The 24,906-nt window shown below is 34.0% G+C and overlaps 2 protein-coding genes across 12 annotated transcripts in view; one reads left to right on the top strand and one right to left on the bottom strand.

Moving 5' to 3' along the window:
- Positions 1-17,935, top strand: part of LOC107039164 (dynamin) — a 36,078-nt gene extending 18,143 nt beyond the window's left edge. For 4 of the 11 annotated variants that reach the window (XM_015258643.1, XM_015258641.1, XM_015258639.1 and 1 more), the window contains 5 exons: positions 863-1,038; positions 1,457-1,462; positions 2,392-2,580; positions 6,512-6,604; positions 15,113-17,935. In XM_015258643.1, the coding sequence (XP_015114129.1) occupies positions 863-1,038; positions 1,457-1,462; positions 2,392-2,580; positions 6,512-6,604; positions 15,113-15,176 (528 nt within the window). In that variant the 3' untranslated portion in view covers positions 15,177-17,935. Of the gene's footprint in view, positions 1-862; positions 1,039-1,456; positions 1,463-2,391; positions 2,581-3,594; positions 5,184-6,511; positions 7,318-15,112 lie in introns of those variants that run through there. The other 7 variants (XM_015258644.1, XM_015258642.1, XM_015258640.1 and 4 more) reach the window with 5 other exon arrangements.
- Positions 17,936-18,263: 328 nt separating this feature from the next.
- LOC107039155 (1-acyl-sn-glycerol-3-phosphate acyltransferase alpha) lies at positions 18,264-24,469 on the bottom strand. Its single transcript, XM_015258629.1, has 5 exons — positions 24,425-24,469; positions 20,477-20,671; positions 20,228-20,361; positions 19,622-19,972; positions 18,264-18,583 (listed from the first exon to the last, which is right to left on the bottom strand). Exons 2-5 carry the CDS (start codon positions 20,668-20,670, stop codon positions 18,423-18,425), a joined length of 840 nt encoding a protein of 279 aa, XP_015114115.1. The 5' UTR covers position 20,671; positions 24,425-24,469; the 3' UTR covers positions 18,264-18,422.
- Positions 24,470-24,906: the final 437 nt, after the last annotated feature.

Genomic DNA, 24,906 nt, shown 5'->3' with positions numbered 1-24,906 from the left:
ATGGGATCAATCGAATTTTATGAATTTCTTCATGAATATAGAGTCTAATAAGCTCTATTTATTGACACCAATTAAAATTCAATTTTTCATACAGATTCGAAAAAATTGATGTTTTACCAAAAATTGATTTTTGAACGATCACTCAAAAAATTGTCATCAAAATTGAATTAGTCGTGGCTCAAAAAGTTGATAACAATACCCTCTTGATTCTATCAGAATATGATGGGGGTCGCACAATTGGTTGTTGAGTTACAGCACATTGTTTATGCGATTTGAAAGAGAAAATGGGTTTTTTCATGATTACTGAAAGAATCATCAGTAATAGCAATTAAATCAGGGCTTGAAAAGTATATATCAGTGGCTTCTTAATCAAGTTGAAAAATGGTGAGAACAGCATCATTGCTTATCAAGTTACACAATACCGTCATGAGCTTTTTATATAAAAATCTCTATCTCTATTAAACTCAGGTAGCAGTCTATTATGTTGAATACTTATTCATATTGATTCATGATCTCGACTAACTTCTGACAGAACCTGGGTTAAACTCTGGCTAAATCCTGAATAAACCCTGATTAAATCCCGATTATACACTGATTAAACCTTGATTAATCCCGGACTGAAAACGAATTCGAGTCTTGAGAGGGTCTGAATGTAGAATTATTTGACAGAATGAAATAATACGCAAAATTTTGATGACATTTCAATTGATGATAATGCTATGACATGAAAAAATAGAAGAAGAGAATAGTGAAATAAGAATTAACAAAAAAGAAACCATACGAAAACGCATTGCTAATTTATTAGCAGCAGGAACTATACTCATTTATTAAAAAAATGCAATTGTCCACTTATTTTTTACAGTCCTCGATGATGGAAGAATCACCAGAGGAAGCCCAGAAGCGAGAGGAGATGCTGCGAATGTATCACGCCTGCAAAGAGGCCCTTCGAATCATTGGAGATGTTTCAATGGCTACGGTGAGCACTCCAGTACCACCACCAGTGAAAAATGACTGGCTCGCGTCGGGTGAAAACCCCAGGTGTGTGTAAATCCGTCGTAATTAATAAAAATTCTAATTTTGTCATCAAATTCTATTTTTTAACCCTTCCAATAACTTTTTTTCATGATTTTTCACGAAGAAAATTATTAAATTTAAATTATAAAAATAAAAAATCAATTTGAAATTGAAAAATTTGAATTATTAAATTTTCTTCGTGAAAAATCATAACAAAAAATTATTAGAAGAGTTTAAAAAAATTGAAAAATAAAAATCGATGTAATTCTCTCATTCATGTCTTCGAGACTTTTTACCATGAGAAATTTCGATTTTTGACTGACGAATTTGATGACAAAATTGCATAAATAATGATTATTTCGTTATTCAACAATTTATTTACTATTCCGTGCTGTTTTATTATGTGTCATTGCTGAATACTATCGAACATCAATTGCCACAGTTATGGGTAAGATGGCTCATAGTTTTTTTTTGGTTAAACAATTCCCATAGACTGTAATACCAAGCAATTATAATCTTCACCAGTGATTAATCGAAAATTCTTAACTAATTCTGTTTGAGGGAGTTTCAGTTTCAAATTTCGAATTAACAGTAGAAATTAGATATTTAACTAATGTAAGAATACTTTTCATTAATTACTAATTATCTTGTTAACAAGCAATTTTAAAGGCGAATCGACATTTTTAAAAATTGAATTCTCTTTGAAACTTGATATTTTTCCATAAACCAGTGTTTGTTGAGTTGAATCCTATATAAAAACGAAATTTCGCATTTGACTGGAATAAAAAAAATTTGATTAATTGTCGATTATCTCGTTAACGAGTGAATTTAGAGAAAATACCTCTAGACCTTTTTTGTAGCTTATAAAATTCATCACAAAAAATATTTTGTGACGTTTTTCTGTAAATCAACTCATCACCGAGATATATCCCTAATTAAAAACTAAAATTTCGAAATTTGCTCAAAATAAAAACTCCTTTCATTAATTGTCAATTATCTCTTTGACGAATAAATTTATAAAAAATACCGCCAGATCTTTTTTGTAGCTTATAAAATTCCTGACAAAAAATGTCCCACAAAAAATTCCGCCTGAAGCCCCCCCCCCCCCTAAATAATGTCGAAAAATTTCATAATTTTTCAAGCTCGTCCCAATTAAAACCAACGAATTCCCAGTGAAAAAACCTCAAAAATTAGTGAAAAATTTTTGATTAACACCAATGAACCTCATGTACTCCCCTGCAGCTTCGTAGTAACCCCACGAGAACAGCCAGAGAAGCTTAAAAGCACCAGAAGAAGCTTTACTAAATTGAAAGACGTTTAAAATTAACTTGAAAATTTGAATTGTGGAGGATTAATAGATGAATTCTGATGTTTTAGACTGTCTCCACCGTCGCCTGGTGGCCCCAGAAGAGGAGTGCAGCAGCCACCAGTGCCCACAGGTGGTCGTGCACCACCTCCAGTGCCAGCTGGTGGCAGGCCAGCCCCAGCTATTCCAAACAGACCTGGACCTGGTGCTCCACCTTCAGTACGTGGAACCCCTGGCCTTCCACCTCCCCTCATTCCATCGTAAGTACAAATTGGTTTATTCAATCATTTGGTTTTCTGTTGTATTTTCACTGCGAAAATGGAGAAGACGGTTTTTTTTTTCGTTGAGAAGTTGTGGAATTTCCTTCATTTTCGGTGAGTTTCCCCTCGTTTGTTAGGGAAACTCTCGGTTTTCGTGATCTGTTTTCATTTTAACACTGTGCTTTGGGTTTTTCCTCCATCTCTCGTGATTATTGAACGATTTTATGAAGTATGGAAGGGGTGAAAGGAGCCTTTGGATATTTTGAGGGAATTTATATTGAGATAATCATGGAATTAATGAACAGAATAGACTGAAATTATTATTTATTGATGTTGAATTTTTCACATGTTAATTGGGGAGTTATATCAGTAATTAATGGATTTAGAGAAATTTTTTAAAATTATTTTTTTAGACAAAAGAATACTTTCGAGGCAGAAAAATGTCAAATCATGATCAAGTTCTTCTCAATCAATTATTCAATTATCTCCGCAATGAGCCCCTCACCGAGAAAATGTCACAGCATCTTTTTTGTAGAAAATTAAATTCCCCACAAAAAATGTCGTGTCACATTTTTCAGTAGATCCACCCCCTCTCAAGCTATCCGCCCTTTTACCCCTTGACTACCGGCAATGTGTCAATTAAGGGGTGAAAGAAGTATTTGGATATTTTGAGGAAATTCTGATTGAGATAATTATGAAATTAATGAGTGGAATACATTGAATTAGAGGAAAATTTTAAAATTTTTTAAAATAATTTTTTAAAACAAAAAAATCCTTTCGAGGCAGAAAAATGTCAAATCATGATCAAGTTCTCCGCAATGAGCCCCTCACCGAGAAAATGTCACAACATCTTTTTTGTAGAAAATTAAATTCCCCACAAAAAATGTCGTGTTACATTTTTCAGTAGATTCACCCCCTCTCAAGATAATCCACCCTTTTACCCCTTGACCACTGCAAAATGTGTTAATTGCGTGGCATTTGGCTTATGGATGCTAACTTCACTTTCTATTGCAGGCGCCGACAATAAGTCTCCGCACTAACACGTCCTTTATCTACTAATCAGTATACATTAACCTGTTGCATTAATCTAGTCAACGTTTTAGTCTGTAACTAGAGAAAAATTGATAAATGAGATTATTTGAAGAGTTTACGAATAAACAATTGTAATTGTTCGCTTTTTCCTCCTTCGGGTCGATAAATTTGTCTTTATTCATATTCATTGTCCGAATTTCTGATTCATTTGTCCGTCTTTTATTAATTTTATCGACTTCTCGTTCTTTAATTTCTTTTTTTCAACTTTTGTGGACAATTGTTTTGTTTGTCACTAAATTTGACAGAAAAGATCAGTCTTTCCATATTTTTTAGTTGAATTTAGGAAACTCAGAGGGTCCTACCGAACAATCGCATTAATTAATCAATCAATTAGTTAATTAATTGATTAAATGAACTATGAATTCAATTATTCTGCTTTATTTACTCGCTTTTTTGTTCTCTTTTTTCGTAAAATCGTTGGAGAGATATTTATATTAGTAAAAGATCATTGTTAATTAATGGTGTCTTTATTTATATTCATTCTCAAAGTTTCTGCTTCATTTGTCTGTTTTTTAATCATATTATCGACTTTTCGTTCTTTATTTCTTTTTCCAACTTTTGTGGAGAATTGTTTTGTTTGTCATTAAATTTGATAGAAAAGATCAGTCTTTCCATATTTTTTAGTTGAATTAGGAAACTCAGAGGGTCCTACGGAACAATCGCATTAATTAATCAATCAATTAATTAATTGATTGATTAAATGAACTATGAATTCAATTATTCTGCTTTATTAACTCGCTTTTTTGTTCTTTTTTTTTCGTAAAATCGTTGCAGAGATATTTCAATTAGTGAAAGATGGTGGTTAATTAGTGCAGAACAATTGAAAAATCTCACATATTTTATTTATTTTTCTATTTACGAATCTCTGCTTTCGACTGCTGTCTCCCTGAGCCTATTGTAATGTAAGAATAATTATTGGATCAGAATGAACGAAAAAATTGTTGATTTAAAATTATGAACGAATGAGATTGTTATTTACTAACAGCATGACACGAAAAAAGGCTTTGAATATCGCTAACTGGTCGGTTCTTACGCTTCAGAAATTTAATCCTGAAACTAAAAAAAAAGAAAAAATTGATTTTGAAAATTTAGAAAATCAATAGATATTGTTATTGTTATTTTCGGGTGTTGATAGTTCCAAATGTCGGTGCCTGCATAGTAGCTCATAAACACCATGAAAAAGTAATAAACAAAGAGGAAAATATCGGAAATTAGTGAAAAAATCGGAAGAATTGATTAACGAACTTGAGAAATTATTTTTGAAAATTAATTAGTGACGTCTTGTTAATTAGATGTCTAGGAAATTTTCTGGTTAAAAATGAAGGTCATAAACGCATTTGATGTCTCTGAAACTGAAAATTATTATTAATTTCACACAAGAAAGAATACATTAAAATCCAGTTGCAATAATAACAAAAAATATTGCAAAAATTCGCGATTTTCTTCTAAAAATTCGGTCTTCATTAAAAACTTTAGATTCTTCAACAAATAAAAATGATGATACAATTGTAAATCGCCAGAAAATACTTTTAAACAATTACATAAAACAATGAAAATTGAGAATTGATTTTTATACATTTTTTCAATAGAAAGTTCATCAAATTCAACAAAATAATCGAATTTTCATGAAAGAATAGAGATTTTTCAACTGAAAAAATCTAGAAAAATTTTTCAATCATCAAAAAATATTTTTGAACAATTTTTTTAAACAATAAAAATGGAAATTGAATCTCCATATTTTTTTCATGAAGTAACAATCAATTGTGATTGAAGAACGAAATTTTTATGGAAAAATTGACATTTCTCGATGAAAAAAAAATTATTTAACAATCCTTGAATGATCCCAAGTTCATAATAAACAATTGAAATCATTAAAAAATAAAAACTGACAATTAATTTTCATGATTTCAATAGCAACTTCATCAATTTTTTATTGAATAATTGAATTTTTATAAAAGAACAGAGATTTCTCGATGAGAAAAAATATTTTAAAATCCTCAAATGATGTCAAGATCATCATAAATAATTTCTTCAATCAACAAAACCACAATTCAACTATTTTAATCAATTAAAATCATTGAAAAAAAACTACAATTAATTTTCATTATTTATATTTTATGATCGAATTTTTATGAAACAATAGAGACTTGTCGATGAAAAAAATTATTTAAAAACCTTAAATGATCCCAAGATCATCATGAATAATTTCTTCAATCAACAAAACCAAAATTTAATGATTTTAATTAATTTTATTTAAATAATGGAATATCTATGAAAGAATAGAGACTTTTCGATGAAAAAAATTATTTAAAAACCTAAAATGATCCCAAGATCATCATAAACAATTCTTTCAATCAACAAAACCAAAATTTAACTATTTTAATCAATTAAAATCATTGAAAAAAAAACTACAATCAATTTTCATTATTTATATTTTATGATCGCATTTTTATGAAACAATAGAGACTTTTCGATGAAAAAAATTATTTAAAAACCTTAAATGATTCCAAGATTATCGTAAATAATTTCTTCAATCACCAAAACCAAAATTTAACACCTTTAATCAATTTTATTATTTTATAAATAACAAAAAAATGAAATAAATTTTCAATCAATTTAATGAACTCATTCATCAATCCAAAAATCCAGTCTTCACTTCTCATAAACTATCTTCCGAAATATGTGGGCAAAATGGGTTTATGACCAGTGTTTGATATCGTAAATTTTCCTGGTAATCTGATGGCACGAGTCAAAATGAGGCTAAAAAATTGTAAATAGATGATTTTGCGATATAAAATTGGAGCAAAACCTCAAAGCCTGTTACGTGGTTGTTGTTTAGTCGAGGGGGTATCCAACAGAGGGTGACGCAGGCAGCGACACAGGCAGCCGCTAATGCCGCAGTCAACGAGCTCATGGATGCATTCAGGATCAAGTAAATAGAGCAAAAGATACTAATATTAATAACTAAAGAAATTAAAATGATGCTGAATATTCTAATGAAATGATTGAAGTCGCTGAGACAATTTCATTGATCTTACGAGTTGCTGTAGCTTTCGTGTGATGAGATGCCGATGTCTCGTTGTAACAGACACTCTTTATGGTAATCTGTAGATGGTAGACTGTTCAGGGGAAATTTTTGCATTAATTTCGATTTTTTACAGTCGATTTTGGCGATTTTTCTACCTTTTTTTATTCTTTTCTGTCTGATTTTTTAGGTAGAGATGGGGGGTTTCAAATTTTTTGGGTCTGCTCTCTATTTTTGCATGAATGCTGAGTGGATTCGTTGATTTATTTAATTTAATTCGAAGTATTAGTTGAGCATTCGAGGGGATTCAGCGAGGGATGGGGCCGATGGATTTTTGAGAATATTTTAGGAATAAAAAGACTTGGGAGAAAATTTCAATACATTTTTGGAGAGAATTTCATTTTCTGCAGAATTAATGGCCTGAGGTTCTTTCAGAAAATGAATTGTTAATGAGGTAATTGGAGAATGACAATTAGATCGGGTTTATTTGAGTCGAGTCCAGTTTTTGTTTATTAATTTATTAATCATCTTGATAACGAGTGATTTTGGAAGAAAATGTCATAAGACAATTCTGTAGAGAATTAAATTTCCTACAAAAAAGTGATCTGACATTTTCCTCAAAAATCAATAATTTCTGAGATAATTAAACAATAATAATGGGACAAAATTCAAAATCAAAATTTCTGATTGTTAATTATTCAATTATCTCGATAATGAGTCATTTTAGAAGAAAAAGTCATAAGACAATTTTGTAGAGAATGAAATTTCCTACAAAAAAGTCATGTGACATTTTCCTCAAAAATAAAAAATTTCTGAGATAATTGAACAATAAAAATGGGACGTAAAATTCAAAACCAAAATTTCTGATTGTTAATTATTCAATTATCTCGGTAATAACTCATTTTAGAAGAAAAAGTCATAAGACAATTTTGTAGAGAATGAAATTTCCTACAAAAAAGTCATCTGACATTTTCCTCAAAAATCAATAATTTCTGAGATAATTAAACAATAATAATGAGACGTAAGATTCAAAACCACAATTTCTGATTGTTAATTACTTAATTATCTCGGTAATGAGTCATTTTACAAGAAAAAGTCAAAAGACAATTTTCTAGAGAATTAAATTTCCTCCAAAAAAGTCTCAACAATTTTCTCCAAGCCCAGTAGATCCCAAGATATCCCCAAAGTACTCAATAAATCCATCAACTCTCGCTGCATCTCCTCCACAACTCCACCGATGTTTATTCAATTAATTAATTACCGTTAATTAATTCCTCTCCAGCCGATCTCATTGTGTTCAGAAAAATCCTTGAAAAGTCTACCAAAAATAATAGATAATAATTCTGTCTGCACTGACGAATCTAGTGATAATAATCTCCTGCATGAGGGCAGAAAATTTAAAAAAAAACAGCATAACAAATGCAAAAATAAATAAATAAATGTGTCATGCTGTTGGTGAAAAAAAAAAACTACTCGACACTAATTGTAATCCCGAAATTACAGCGAGTAGATAATCCACCGAAAAATCAATCGTCATTTAATTATTCCAAAAATTAACGCAAGAAAAAACAAATTTCCACTCCAAATTTCCAATTTCCCTCTATAATTAATTAATGAACAATTATCCAGGCCTAATTACTCCCTCCCCATCCTCAGATGTACATAATTATTGCGATTAATGATAATTTTTAACAATAACCCGATAATTATCACCAAAATTATTAATTATTATTAATTAATAATTAATAATAATCGATAAACAATTGTTGCAGACGAATAATTGTTGATTATTATCAATTGTTAACAAATAATTAGTCATTATTGTTAATTATTACTCGTATCGACCGCGGGAATTTCCCAGAAACCAGAGAAAATTAAATAAATAAATGAAAAAAAAACCACAAGTGGATTATTGTAATGTTACTGTACAGTAAACAATTAAATAAATGGTGAACAAAGATGCCATAGAATGCACTGCAATACCTGAGAGTCGGTAGACTTGGCAAAAGTCAAAAATGAGATTACAAAATCAACAAAAAGCGAAAAGAGAGAGAGAGAAAAAACGAGAGATCTATGTTAAAAATATATCAATTGTTGTTGCAAATTGCATTAATTAATGAAAATAAAAGACAAACTAGGGCTTGTAGGATAACCCCACGTTCGGTAGGCCATTGATGAAAATTGTTTATTTAAAAGCGTCAAATTTAACGACTAATGAACAATTAAAAATTCGAAAAACTATCGGTAATTTTTTTATTCTTTAAAATTGTTTATTTAGCGTAAAAATTGTAGAAAATTTACGGGAGATTTCAAGTTCGAACCGCTGGTGATCAGCATGAGAATGATTGATTGTGAAAAAAAAAACACGCGCATATCAATTAGTTTTTGTGTAGAAGAATATTATTATCTTTGAAAAATTAATAGAGGAATATTTGAATAAAACAAATTACATGAGTCATAAATATTTGAATAGATGTGAACAACGAAGGGTTGAGAACATGGAGTTTATGAGCCTCGAGTCACTGATTGAGTTATTCAATTCATAAATAAGTAATTAACCACTAATTAACGTAAATCGATGAATTTTGCCGATAAACAAATTGTTTTCGATTTAAAAAATCGACATAAATGGAATTTTTTTTTATACAGTCCGGAAAATTCTCTCTGCAAAACCCTGGTTATAAACCCATTTTGTGGGGCAAAATGGGCTTGTGACTAGGGTTTGGAAGCGGAAATTTTGCGAGCTGTCGAGTGGTGCAGGAAAATTTTCAAAAATGTCATTGATTTATTTTAATTAAATGGGATTGAATCACTGTTGTCAATTGTTGATGACAATTTGCTAATGATGATTATTGAGAAAAAATTAAATAAAGTGATGATTGGATACGCTTCTTCGTTGACATTGACAAGTCAATTAACCAATTTTACGACCACTTCGGAGTAATTCCAGTATTTTCAAATTGTCTAAAACCACTTTTTGATTAATTAACTGAGATTATAAACAATGGAGATAATTGCTGACATTGTAGGGCTTTTTATCGTCGTTGAGCAGTCGACGCTGTTCCCAACGTGTTATTGCCCGCTTTTGTGAACCATTGTGAAGATTAGTGTAAGAATAACTTGTGGGAGAACGTGAGGTTTCATTGGAGGTATGAGCACTTCGATGCATATTGTTAATGATTATTAATTTGTAGGTATTTGAATGGTGGGACTGGAGGTCGTTCAGGGGGGGGGGTGAATAAAATATTAATTATTAATTATTGGAGATATTATTATTGTAGTCGTCGAGTGTAAAGGGTAGTTTGTAATGGTTATTTGAGATAAGTGGATTATTATTGTTGTAGGGAATCGTGCACGAGTGGTTGTTTAGGGGGAGGGGATGGGGGAGGAAGTTTTGGAGATTGATTGGAAAATTTGGATTTGCGCCTTTATTTAAACATTAAGGCCCGGGGGTACTAGCTTTCGAACGTTGTCTCGATGTTTTTTTTTATCTTTCGTTCAGTGATCGGCATAAATCATTATTCCAGAAATATTAAGAGAATTTTTTCCCCAAAATAACCGAATTCATTCGTTTATCATCGGAACTTGGAAAATAATAAATAATTGAGAAATTAAATTTTTCAAATAACTATTAGGTAAATAATTGGAAATTTTCTAAAAAATACTAGAGATTATCAAATAATCGTCATTCTTCCGAATTCGATTTTTGATTGGTAAAATAATTCGGAATTTAAATATTTAATTGTTGATTAATTTAATAATTGAAAATTGTTAAGTTCTATTACTTGATTGAGTATTTATTAAATTAATGGTAATGATAATTTATGATTATGCCCATCTCTGCTTTCGTCATCTGAAATTGTCAATTACGTCCTGCATCATGCAGAAGTTTTGAAAAATTATGAATGAATAATTTTAAAAAAGTAGAAAAAATTCTTAATTTTTTCAAAGAGCATTTTTAATTTATATTCAGAATAAGTTGAATAACAAGAAATTGAACAATGTATCTGATTTACGATGACAAATGGCGGCCTGTCACCCAATATCATGCAGGGGGAAGACTGATTTCGTAAATCTTTTCCCACACTGCACAGAGACATTTATTACGGAAAAGGCTCTTTGAAAAAAGTTGTAATATTTTGGAGAATTTTTTAATCACACTTTTATCACGTAAAAATGGCAGATGACTACATACCACTGTTTTGAAAATTGAGATACCTAGCTGTCACTTCCCATGAGGAGTTAGTGTTTTGTTATCCACCATGAAAAATGATAGCTAATACATAATTTACCACAGCGAATCAGATATTTGTAATTTTCACTTTTTTCAACTCATTCTGAATCTCAACTAAAAATGCTCTTTGAAAAAGTTCAGAATTTTTTCTATTTTTTTTTTATCATTCTATCATAATTTTTGCGAATTTATACATGATGTACCATTCATTTGACAATTTTGGATTACGAAAGATAAAAAAAATCCAGATAACATTCGAAAGATAGTATACCCGAGCCTTAAACCGACTTTTAATGGTTTTTTAGAGCCTTTTTAGCAGATTTTAAGAATTGTTTGTTAAAAAAATTTAATATAATTGTTAAATTTTGGGTTTTTTAAATGAATAATCAATTGAAATGATATATAGATCATTTCTATATTCTATAATAATTTTTTTGACTGAAAAATCTCCATTTTTTGGTAAAAAAAAATTTTCTTTCATTTTTTAAACCGATTTTTTGAGTTTTGCAAGCAGATTTCGATAATGGTTTATTTGAAAAATTCAATATAATGGTCAACTTTTGGATTTTTTAGGTGAAAAATCAATTGTAATGATATATAGATCATTTGGATATTTTCTAATAATTTTTTTTTCATTGAAAAATCTCAATTTTCCCATAAAAACTGATTTTGTTAATTAAAATCAATCGACTTTTCATGAGTAAAAATTTTTCAATATTCAATTTTCATTCTTGTTGTGTCAAACGATTGTTTAAAAACATTTTTTCATGATTAGCCAATTTTACTAGATTTTTTGTTGTTGACAAATTCCAACTTTTTCATAAATAATTGATTTTTTCAAATGAAAATCGATCAGTCTTGTAATAATAAAAATTGTTTACAACATATTTTCCATTTTTATCATTCAATGCAATTATTTATCAATATTGTGTGATTTAAAATTTTTAAAAATATTTTTTCTCCCTAAAAAATTTATATTTTTGTCAAATTATGAATTATTATTTAATTTCCGTATTTTCATATTGATTTTGCCGTTTGATTTTCCAATTAATTCCCCGAAACTTTGTATCTGTAAAATCGAGTTTTGTTCGTTGATACTGACACGAGACAATTAAACAATTAACAAACTCCAATTGCATAAAAACCTAAATTCGTCGAGTAGTGCATTATTTAAAATCAACAAATGAAGATAAATGAATAAATAGAAAAAATTGAAAGAAATATTATCGATGACGAACTTTACTCGGTGGACACGTTATACATGCTTCCATCTACAGCCTTACATTTTATGTATAAATAAGGAGTTAATTATGAACGCTTACTTCGTGCATCACGTGAATAAGTGTAATTTTGATTGTAAAGTTCAGTATTTAAACGAGTACGAGAGAGACTATGATGAAATCATCTTTTGAGAGTCATTGGTAATAGGGATGGTGATTTTGTGGGTCAAATTTCTGTGCTGAGTAACTCAAATTTCACTTCAGGAAATTTTTTATTTCACATCATGATTACCGAAAACTTCAGTTTTCAACTTTTTTATCGTTTTCATTAATTATCCTGCTAATGAGAGGTTTTGGAGCGAAAGTTGACAAGATATTTTTTGTAGAGAATTAAATTTCCTCCAAAAAAGGTCGAAAGACAATTTCTCCTAAACCCACTCTTTACCGAGATAACTAACAGATAAATAAGTGATCAAAATCATTAGAGTGAAAAGGGAGATTTTTTTACTTCTAGTTAAGGGTCAAACAACCCTTAAGAACGTTCACAGTTAAGGATCAAATGGTCTCAAGGGTCGAACGAGTTAGATCTGACTGATCAGAAAGGGTCATTTGACCCTCAACTACAAACATGCTTAAGGGTCGTTTGACCCTTACGATCATTTGACCATCAGCTCCAAACGTCATAGAGGGTCGTTTGACCTTCAAATAAAAACAAAAAAAAGTGTTCTGAATTGTGATAAGTAGTCGTTTTTCCGGATATTTCAGGGTCAAATGGTCGCGAGGGTCAAACAACCCTTAAGAACATTCAGGGTTAAGGATAAAATGGTTCTAAGGGTTAAGCGAGTTAGATCGGAGCGATCAAAAAGGGTCACTTAACCTTCAACTACAAACGTGCGTAAGGGTCGTTTGATCCTTAACTCCAAACGTGCTTAACGGTTGTATGACCCTTACGATCATTGACCCTCAACCTCGAGGGTCATTAAGGTTCCTTTGACCCTCATGATCATTTGACCCTTAACCCCGAACGTCGTTCAGAGTCACTTGATCCTCAACCAAAAGCAAAAAAACGTTTTTCGGATTGTGCTAAGTAGTCATTTTTCCGGATATTTCAGGGTCAAATGGTCGCGAGGGTCAAACAGCCCTTAAGAACATTCAGGGTTAAGGATAAAATGGTTCTAAGGGTTAAGCGAGTTAGATCGGAGCGATCAAAAAGGGTCACTTAACCTTCAACTACAAACGTGCGTAAGGGTCGTTTGATCCTTAACTCCAAACGTGCTTAAGGGTTGTATGACCCTTACGATCATTGACCCTCAACCTCGAGGGTCATTAAGGTTCCTTTGACCCTCATGATCATTTGACCCTTAACCCCGAACGTCGTTCAGAGTCACTTGATCCTCAACCAAAAGCAAAAAAACGTTTTTCGGATTGTGCTAAGTAGTCATTTTTCCGGATATTTCAGGGTCAAATGGTCGCGAGGGTCAAACAGCCCTTAAGAACATTCAGGGTTAAGGATAAAATGGTTCTAAGGGTTAAGCGAGTTAGATCGGAGCGATCAAAAAGGGTCACTTAACCTTCAACTACAAACGTGCGTAAGGGTCGTTTGATCCTTAACTCCAAACGTGCTTAAGGGTCTTTTGACCCTTACGGTCATTTGACCCTGCACTCCAAATGTGCTTAAGGGTTTTATGACCCTTACGATGATTTGACCCTTAGTGACAACGTCGTTCAGAGTTACTTGACCCTCATCCAAAAGCAAAAAAACGTTTTCCGGATTGTGCTAAGTAGTCATTTTTCCGGATATTTCAGGGTCAATTGGTCCCGAGGGTCAAACAGCCCTTAAGAACGTTCAGGGTTAAGCGTAAAATGGTTCCAAGGGTTAACGAGTTAGATCAGAGTGATCAGAAAGGGTCATTTGATCCTCAATCCTACACGTTCTCAAGGGTCATTTGACCCTCAACACCATTTGACCCTCAACTAAAAACAAAAAAATCCCTAAATTATCCTGAACAGTTACTTTTCCTTTTTTCCCATTTTATTTTCTCCCCCAATTACGCAATTAGTTACTCGACACAGAATAAAATAGGCATGCCTCTGCTGCGAAGGGCTACACACCGTTTAAAGCAATATAAATGTGTATATAGCAAGTAATATGTTATAGTTTATTCGATAAGAGGAATGAAAAAACGATGAGAAATTATCTAAAGAATTAAAATAATTGAAAAATACTCACGAGAACGTACAGTCACGCATTTCTGGTCACCAATCAGGTACAGACGTGAGAGATGTGAGCTCAGACGTTCGATTATTTATTAATTAACTCCATGTGTTTGTGTCCCATCCTCATCTCATTATCTCATCAATTAATTTCCTCATTACTCTTATATCTATCATCTCCCTGTCCTTTTGCTTTGCTTTCCGCATGATTTCCTCAATTTTTTTAGTTGTTTCTGTGTGCACTATGTCATTGCATTCAATTTTTCAATCAATCACATCAATTTGCGGAGAAGATAATTAATTACCAAAAATTGAAAACAATTTTCACGTAATTAATTTAATTAATTTTTGAAAATCTCGGGGGGGGGGAATATTTTTTACTGGACAGCCAGGGATTTTTTCGTTTCAAAACATCGGTCATGAACCCATTTTGCCCCGGTAGACCTCAAGATATTAAAGAACCAAATTTTCATCTGGATAAGGGGTTTTTATTTATTTTCGGAAAAGGGCCGGGTCAAAATGGGTTCATGGCCAGTGTTTTGAATCGGAAATTTTCCCGGCCTTCCGATGGGGTCATTTTTGACCCCCATACCTCCCCCCCACCCCCTCAAAATCAATAAAAACTGCTTGAGAAGAAATGAACGAAAAAATTGAGATGAATTTTTCTTCTTCACGGATTGAAATTATCATCTTTCTTGTTTATAATTATTGATGACGATTTATTTATGTTTGATATATGTTTTGTAGGCGCCCAGTACCCACAATTCCTCCCCGAATTCCCGACAGACCGTATTCAGGACGTTTAAACTGAGTGAACACAGTGCACCCTAGTTTAATCCCTTAAAAAAAAACAGAAATAAATTGAGTTCATCACGAGAAGTTTTCCTGGATCCATTGAAACTGGAGGGACACGTTGAGGACGATGATGATGATGATGATGATGACGAGGCGATGATGATTTCGTCGAGCTCGAGATAACTCCGGTGGATTTCGAGGAGAAATTTCAAAGACTGCGAGACTATCAATTTTCCCCTGAGGTTCGTAATTCTCTTTTTGTTACTGATGATTTTTTCTCAACCCTCTGGGAGCCCTTGTGACCCGGAGATAATGATTTCTCGAGTCGAGAAGTATTAGAAGTCGTGGGAGGATTATTTTCGAACTTTTTTGGGAATTTTTTTTTGAGATCCAGAGTGAAGTGGATTTATCCGGAGAACAAGTCGGTTTAGGGAGAAATTTCATATAACATTTTTTGTGGGGAATTTTATTCTCTGCAAAAAAGGTTCAGGAGCATTTCCTCGTAGGATCGATCGTGAACGAGATAAACGAGCAATGAGGAAATGGTATTAATGAAGTAATCCAGGGTCGACATGAAGTTTTTTTTGTTAATTGGGTGATTATCTCGGTCATGAGTGGGTTTAGGGGAAAATGTGATAAGACATTTTTTGTAGGAAATTGAATTCTCTATGAAAAATGTTTTATGGCATTTTTTTGTAAATCGATTCGTTACGGAGATAATCGTGAAAATATAAACGAAATGTGAGAAATTCAAGTGTTGGGCCACTTCACTGCTAACTGAACAATTGTACAACCGTTTACAATTATTTATTGTAAGATACCGACCGGTGACTCAGTTAGAATGGGACGAATCCCCTGGGTGCAGTGAACATGTGATTTTTTCTAGTGCTCTTGCAGTCATTACACGAAAATTAATGATTAATTGATAATCAGTATTAGAGGGTTTATTATTAATTTTCAATTCGATGGGAATTATTGAGCGGATTTATTGCAATTTATCATGGATTACTACGCACTGAGAAAAATTATATTATCAATGTCGATAGGCTTATCGATAGTCCAGACGTTATTGATTATTTTTTGTTTTGTAAATATTTTCAATTAAAGGCGAGAGTAGGAGGGGTGGAAATGGGCTCGTTAGAGAGCCAGGAAAATTTATTTTCAGACGATTTCATGGGAGAACTTTTTTACTTTTTATTTATTTATTGGTATAAATGAATAAATCAATTTAAATAGTTCTCTAATCGTCGAGTAGTGAATTATTTAAAATCAACAAATGACTTTTGAGAGTCATTGGTAATAGGGATGGTGATTTTGTAGGTCGAATTTCTGTGCTGAATAACTCAAATTTCACTTCAGAAAATTTGTTATTTCACATCATGATTACCGGAAACTTCAGTTCTCAACTTATTTTTCGTTCTCTTCGACTTTTTCGTTAATTATCTTGGTAATGAGAGGTTTTGGGGCAAAATGTGACAAGATATTTTTCGTAGAGAATTAAATTTCCTACAAAAAAGATCGAACGACATTTTCTCCTAAATCCCCTCATTACCGAGATAACTGACTGATGAATAAGTGGTCAAAAATCATTAGAGTGAAAAAGGGAGATTTTTTTGCTTCTAGTTAAGGGTCAAACAACCCTTAAGAACGTTCAAGGTTAAGGAGCAAATGGTCTCAAGGGTCGAACGAGTTAAATTTAACTGATCAGAAAGTGTCATTTGACCCTCAACTCCAAACGTGCGTAAGGGTCGTTTGACCCTTACGATCAGTTGACCATCAGCTCCAAAGGTCATCGAGGGTCGTTTGACCTTCAAATAAAAACAAAAAAAAAATTTCTGAATTGTGCTAAGTAGTCATTTTTCCTGATATTTCAGGGTCAAATGGCCTCGAAGGTCAAACAGCCCTTAAGAACGTTCGGGGTTAAGGGTAAAATGGTCCTAAGGGTCAAGCGAGTTAGATCGGAGTGATCAGAAAGGGTCATTTGACCCTCAACTGCAAACGTGCTTAAGGGTCGTTTGACCCTTACGATCATTTGATCCTCAACTCCAAAAGCGCTTAGGGTCGTTTCAACCTTTAAGGGTCGTTTGACCCTTACGATTATCATTTGACTCTTAGCCTCGAACGTCGTGCAGGGTGGCTTGATCCTAAACTAAAAACAAAAAAAAGTTTCTTGACTTGTGTCAAGTAGTCACTTTCCCTGATATTTCAGGGTCAAACGGTCTTAAGGGTCAAACAACCCTTAAGAACGTTCAAGGGTAAGGGTAAAATAGTCGACGTTCGAAGCCCCTTGTTTCCAACACTGAGTCCATTTCCATCGCCTCAAGACGATTTTTCTCAGTGCGAAAGTAGAAAAGAGTTGACCAATAATGAAAAATCAACGAAATTGAAAACCCAATTACCTCTAACTAATTAATAACGTCAAGCAATAGGTCCACAGTAATTAAAAATTTGTACAATTTTTCTTTGAAATTTAATTTATTAGTAATTGAATGAACTAGTGTATCGGAATTACAATGTATGAATAAATCGACGGTGTACATTAAATTTCAATTGAATCGATGCTTGAAACTTGTAAATGAATTTTTAATCGTTTAAGTGAGAATGAGGAGATAATTGTTAGTATTACGTTTAGGGATGGAGACGATGGCGATGGCAATTTTTTTTTTTTGTATTAAAGTTCATAGCCAGTCTCCGCGGGGCTACAAGGCACCGACTGATGATCAAAATGTACCTAGGATATTTGTGGAAAAGGAATAAATGATATTTGAGTACAAATGGATACGGAAAATCATTATTCAATGAATAAGTGATTCCTCTTTTCCGCCCCTTTTCATCCTTTCTCGTTCATTTCAGGATTATCTCGGTGATAAGCGGTTTTAAGAAGAAATGTCATATCTTTTGTAGGAAATTTCATGAGCTATAAAAAAGGTTCCTAGACATTTTTGCCTAAATCCGCTTGTTAATGAGATAATTTGATAATTAGTTAGAAAGAATCGATAAAGTAAGTATAATTTCAATTTTTTTTTAAATTATTAATTAAGGAATCGTTTCATTTAGTGAGTGGTTTTAGAAAAAAAAATGTCGTATTTTGTGTGAAATAATTTATTACAAAGACAATATTAACATCTTTATACATATAAATACAGAACATTATAAAATATTTGGGAATTTAATAGTTCACTGGACGCTTGGAGAAATTTCTTCACCAGAAATTAGAAAAATTTTGCGAGGATTTTTGCTCGTAATGGAATTTTTGTAATATTTAGTCAAGTTTTTTTGTCTCGATTTGTCTCTTTACTTCCTCGTTGACTTTCTGGAATTCCGTATTCATCACTTCCCAAGTTTTGTTCATCACTTCCTCAAGATTCTCTTTCTTCAGTCCCTCGGTCGATATTGGTGGGAGAATCCTTATGTAACTAGTCCCTGAAGAAGATGTATTTAGGTCATTTTTTTATCATTTATCGGAATAGAAAAGATATATATCTAATATTTTGATATTAATTAAATGAATAACTGAGTCAAAAATATTTAGTAATGAGAAAATGCCATCCTCTAAGGGTTGAATGGACGTAAGGGTCGACCCTTGACGATGTTTGAAGTTGAGGATGAAATTATTTTGAGAATGAGACGACGCTTCATGAAGTTGAGATAACGGTCCAATGGTCATAAGGGTCGACCCTTGAGGACGTGCCAAAGGGTATCGAAGGGTCAATTGACCCTTTCTGATCATCCTCATCTAAGCCGTTAGACCATTGATTAAGACCATTTGATCCTCAACTCCACACGTTCTCAAAGGTCGTCCTCAACAAAAATCAAAACAAAAATTGTTTTTAAGGGTCAAATGGCCCTTACTCAAGTTCGGGGTAAAGATCAAATAGTTGTAAAAGTCAACCGACCCTTAAGGACTCTTGGAATTGAGAGTCAAACGACCTTTAATGAAGTAGAGATAAGAGCCCAATGGTCGTAAGGGTCGACCCTTGAGGGTGTTTGGAGTTGAGGGTCGACTGACCCTTCGAAGACGTGCAAGCATACGGGTCAGATTCTGAGACCCTTTCTGATCACCCTAATTCAGCCCATTAAACCCTTAAGACCATTTGACCCTCAACCCCACACGTTCTCAAGGGCCGTTCGACCCTCAACTAAAACCAAAACAAAAAATGTTCTCAAGGATCAAATGACCCTTACTGACGTTCGGGGTAAGGGTCAAATAATAGTAAAAGTCGAACAACCCTTCAGGACGTTAGGAGTTAAGGGTCAAACCACCCAATGATCGTAAGGGTCGACTCTTGAAAGTGTTTCGAGTTGGTTAAATTGTCTTGTGTGTCAAATGACCTTTCTCATCATTCTAATACCCTTAGACCCTCAAGACCATTTCACCCTTAGCCCCAGACATTTTTAAGGGTCGTCCGACCCTCAACCATTCTCCACCAGAGCCCCTTTTTCCCGAGATATTCCCCTCACCTGATCCGAATTTCTTCAACCTATCATTCACGAAATAGTACTTCGACACGACCACAGGTTGAATCGGCGTTTGCGCAGCGATGGCCACGTGGAAGGCGCCCTTCTTGAAGGGCTTCAGTGTGTTTTCCGAGTGCCTCGTGCCCTCGGGAAACAGCAGCAGCTTCGACTCACTCCCCTTTATGATCTCAACCGTCGAATTCAACGTCTCCTGCGCGGTCTTTTTTTTCTCACGATTGATGAATATCGTTCCCCACATATATGCTGCCAGGCCGAAGAATCCCGAGTACATCAGGATCTCCCTCTTAGCTATCACCGTGCAGTTATCTATTACTGGCCACAGTTCAGCTAGAACTGAACAAGTCATCAATTTTATTCGTCACTTCAAATTAAATTATTTTTACAATTTATTTCTCTTTTTACAATTCATTTCATTCAAATGATTTCTCGATATTTTCCCGCCATTTTTACGGCATTTAAATTGAATTTTCGGCTGCGACTAATAATGTGCAAATGGTTACGTTGAATAAAAATCTTCAACTTAAAATTGAAAAAAATATATGAGAACAGAAATTTATTTTTAAATTCGAAAAGGAAGTGTTATCTCACCGCCAAGGTCGAGCCCACTCTGGTGGTTTATGACGATAACAGCGCCAGAATTTTTTACAATGTTTTCCTTCCCTTGGACCACGAATTTCAGGCCTATGAGGTTGAGAATCTTTCGCAATTGCCAAGCTGGAATTCTGGAGAAATTATTAGTGTATTAAAAAAAACGATTTTTCTCTGTGCGGGTTTTTCAAATTTCTTTCCGTATTTTTCATTGATCTAGACTATTGTGGAGGGTTGAGGTTGACTTACAGGGCATTCTTCCAGTGCTTGGGACGCAGGAGCATAAGAGGCAAGGGCCAAGTCGTGGCGAATGCCGCGCCGATGAGGAATATCAGGAATTTAAGCCTGTACCTCGCAGTCTCACTCAAGGTAAATATCAGCACGAGGAGGAAGACCATGGCGAGCCCGAGGGTTCCACAGGTTACGGTTATCACCCGAATCATCCTAAAAGTCAATGATTGTAGAGGAGAGCAGTGGAAAATGAAATACCAGGAAAAATAGTACTCAGGAAACTGTTTTTCAAATTTTTAGGTGAGGGTCAAATGGTTTTGAGGGTCGGGCGACCCTTAAGAATGCTTAGGATTAACGGTCAAGTGGATTGGAAAAGAGCGGTCAGAGAGGGTCACTCGACTTAATCCTACTCGCGTTCGAGGGGGGTTTGTCTCTTAGGACAATTTGACCCTCAATTCCAAACGGCTTTAACGGTCATTTGACCCTCACGATTAGGCTTAAGGGCCAAACGGATTAGAGCAGGGCGATTAAAAAGGGTCACTTGACCCTTAATCCTACACGTCTTCAAGGGTCATTTGTCCCTTACGACAATTTGACCCTCAATTACAAACGGCCTTAGGTTTCGTTTGACCCATACGACCATTTGAGCTTTAGCTTGGATCACCAAAAGGGCCATTTAACCCTCAAGACCATTTGACCCTGGATTAAAAACAAAAATTTCCTAAATTGTGTCCCCGCTGTTTCAGATACTAAATTATCTTAGTATTCAATTGTTCTGGGGGTCAAACGACCCTTGAGAACGTTTAAAGTTGAGGGTCAAATGGTTTTGAAGATAAAAAAACCCTTAAGAACGTTTAAGAGTCGAATGGTCTCAAGAAACGGGTTATCAGAAAGGGTCATTTGACCCTGGAGCCTTGGGCTTTCAAGGGTCGTTCGACACATACGACCATTTGACGCTCAGTCTCGATCGCCATAAAGGGTTGTTTGACCAATAAGATCGTTTAACCCTTAGCCTCGATTGCCATAAAGGGTCGTTTGACTCTCAAGACCATCTGACCCTCAACTAAAAACAAAAAAGGTTCGTCAACTGACAGCACCGAGTCATCCTGAGGGTCAAATGACTCTTAACAACGTTTGAAGTTGAGGGTCAAAAAACCCTTAAGAATGTTGAGGGCCCAGGGTTAAATGATCTTAGACAACGGGTTATCAGAAAAGGTCATTTGGCCCTTAACCCTCGCGCCCTCAAGGGTCGTTTGATCCATACGACCATTTGACCCTCAACTAAGAACAAAAAGATTTTTCAACTAACAGAATCAAGTCGTCCTGAGGGTCAAACGACCCTTAAGAACGTGAAGGGTCCAGGTTCAAATGCCCTTAAGAAAGGGTTATCAGAAAGGGTTGACCCTTAACCCTCGCGCCCTCAAGGGTCGTTTGATCCTCAAGACCATTTGACCCACAATTAAAACCGAAAAATGTGTTTCTATAAATTTCATTTAACAAAAAATATGAAATTAACCAAAAAATCGGATAAGTCTGACAGAATGTCTGAAAATGATAAAATTTTAATATCGACATGTGCATGATAAATAAAATCTTCTAGATCCCTCGTTATCCAGACAATCGTCTCACGACTGCAAGAATCTTGCTATCATTTCCGAAACGGCGACGGTAAAAATGTTCTTATATAAATTGCACACGTGATTCACAACTCTATTCCACAGAAACAGCACAATCGGACGATTGTGTCCACTGGAACCGGTGAATCATGTCGTATCGCATCTAGATGCGACTATGGGATCATCCCCGAGGTGATCGAATGAAGTAAATAAATGAAGAAATTGTAGTGACTCTCAATCATCAAACTTTCGAGTGTTGATTAGCTAAAAAGCAAAACAAAAATATTGAAATTAGGAAGCCCGAATTTTAATTAAAGCCCGATCAACATTTTTACGGCTATCTGAATTATTCATCGTGACTAGATTTGACTTCATTTGTCGAATGAACTTTGATTTCCTTCTTCGCGGAATTTTTATTTTTTCGTAATTTGATTTCTGATCAAAGTTCGGGGGATATTAATCTGACATTGCCTGCGATTTTTTCTTATCGTCTCTTAAGTTGTGGTTAAATGATTGTTTTTTTAGTTGGGGTCAGGTGCTTCAATCGCTGATTGAGTAACGAAGTGGTAAAACAGTCGTGTTTTTTCAATTTAAATTTTCATGTAAATCAATCATTTTGATGGTCTGTCATTATGCCCTTTTTCATTGAAAATATCAATACGACCGATGAGAATCATATCCCCCAATTAATCAGCTGGTAAATTTTCATATTGATAAATGAGCTCGTTTTAATTCCTATGTTCACTGAATAAGATTTTAATCATAATTACAATTCAATTCCTTCTAGAACACACTTTAGAGTGCGAATTTCTGGAATTCAATATTTGTTGATATTGTTTCTTTTAAGCAATAAATAAAGGATTCACAAGTATTCAAAAGGGCGATTTATTTACAAAACAAGAACTTTCTTCTTCTACTTAAGGAGGAGGCTTGAACTTAGTTACGATCCTCTCTTCTTTTTTATCTGATGATCGCTCCCAAGACGTGATGATCTCCTCCATTTACAATTAGAATAGTAGGAGGGGGAATACGCTACAATATTCTGGTAAAAGTGCGTGCCCACACTGTTATCAATTTTTAGTTAGTTGACACGGTAATTCAATTAATTTGTTGTTCATCTCATCAAAATAATTCCGTCCTTAGAATATTGACATCTCGTGTTTTCAGCACCAGATTAAAAATTAAAACTTCATTTGGAATATTGAGTCACAGCTTCTTTTTATTCACATCAGAAATTTTGTATTTGGATATTAATATTATTTGTTCAGAGTGAAAAAATCGATCATCATTTTCACTATATTGCATTCAGATTCTCCTATCCTTAACGTCAAAAATGTGAGATAATCTCATAATTCTAGATATTAATTCTAATCAACTTTGTTCGAAGAAAACCTTAGTAAACGCAATATTAAGAAAGTTGAATTATTCTATTTTCCTCTGAGCTAAATGATTTGGACAATTATGAATCGTTTATTCATATTTCATAGAATGGTATTGAATTCCCTTTTGTTTGATAGGCGGGCTTCATGAAAATTCGACGCAAGACGATTGTGTTCATAAAAACCGCTTTACTTTCTTCATTCGTTCGAGATATCCACCATGTTCGAGTTCTCACTTTCGATTCGAGATATTGCCCATGCTTTTCTTTGGAAAAGATCGTGGGACACCCGATTTTCGAAAAAATTAAAAAATTAAAATAACTAATCGATAAATTAAATTTTAATTGATGGCGATTGATAGGACTCAACAATACCCACATTTGAAAAAAAAAGATTCAATTCCATCCATTCATTAGCGAACAATTGAAGAAAAACTTTGTTACATACTAAAAATTGCATTTTCGGGCTTTTCGGATCATACCGAGTCGATATAATACAAAAAATCCAAAACTTAAATTTGAATTACTACAAAGCTTCCATTCGGAAGAAAAAAAATCCTATATTTGTGTCAGTGAAAATGTGTCAGTTACAGATAATTCCAAATGAATCTTTCACGAACAACAAATAAACCATTTATCAACAAATTCGTTCTCCACGAAAAATTTACTTCCTTATTCGACTAAAATAAAGTTCATCTAATTCAAATAAGTCATTCCTCCGGTTTCAGGAAAATTCTCTAAAATCCTCCTCAGCGTCAGGAATATCTAAAGTAAATACCCAGTGAGTCACTTCGACGATCGGTTAAATCCGCAGAAATCATCGAAGATCGCACCTATCTGCAATTTTTATCCCCTCCATTCCCATGTCTCTTTAGTAATCCAGAAAATTCTCAACATGCCGCAGTGGCTTTCACGTGGGCATTTACTTCAATTAAATAATACGATGTTGCTCTTTGTATTCAAATCACTTACGTTCAATTCCGTTGCAAGTTGACCGTCGAAACGCGCGGTCGCTCGCCGACTGAGGGCCATCCCCACGTGTTCCCAGACGCGTGCCCCCTCCCCTTGGCCGAGGGCTCCAGAGACTTCTTCCTCCCGCCGCCGCCGCAAAGATGCTTTCCTCCTCCAGAATCATCCTCGTCGCTTCTCGAATGTTTCCAAATATCGGAGACCGACGAATTTTAAGAGGAGACTACTAATACGGGTTTAAAAAGTCCCAGGCTATTGCACTGCGATTTATTTGTATTATACATTGAAGATCGATTATATATGTCTGAAAATGAATAATTAGTGCAAACTTTGCAGGCGGCTGTGGAGACGTCCAGGGTCTTTTCTTCTTTCTCGAACTTCCTAGAAACCCCTTGCACTCCCTCAAATTTTCTGAAAACTCCTTGAATTCTCTCGAATTTTCTATACTAGATCTGTGCGCGCGCTTATCTTTTTGTTGTAAAAAT

Source organism: Diachasma alloeum, unplaced genomic scaffold, assembly GCF_001412515.2.
Source record: "Diachasma alloeum isolate Michigan unplaced genomic scaffold, Dall2.0 Dall_scaffold_00294, whole genome shotgun sequence".
Classification (NCBI taxonomy): Eukaryota; Metazoa; Arthropoda; class Insecta; order Hymenoptera; family Braconidae; genus Diachasma; species Diachasma alloeum.
The sequence above is the reverse complement of the archived record's forward strand: the minus strand, read 5'-3'. Positions and strand labels throughout refer to the sequence as shown.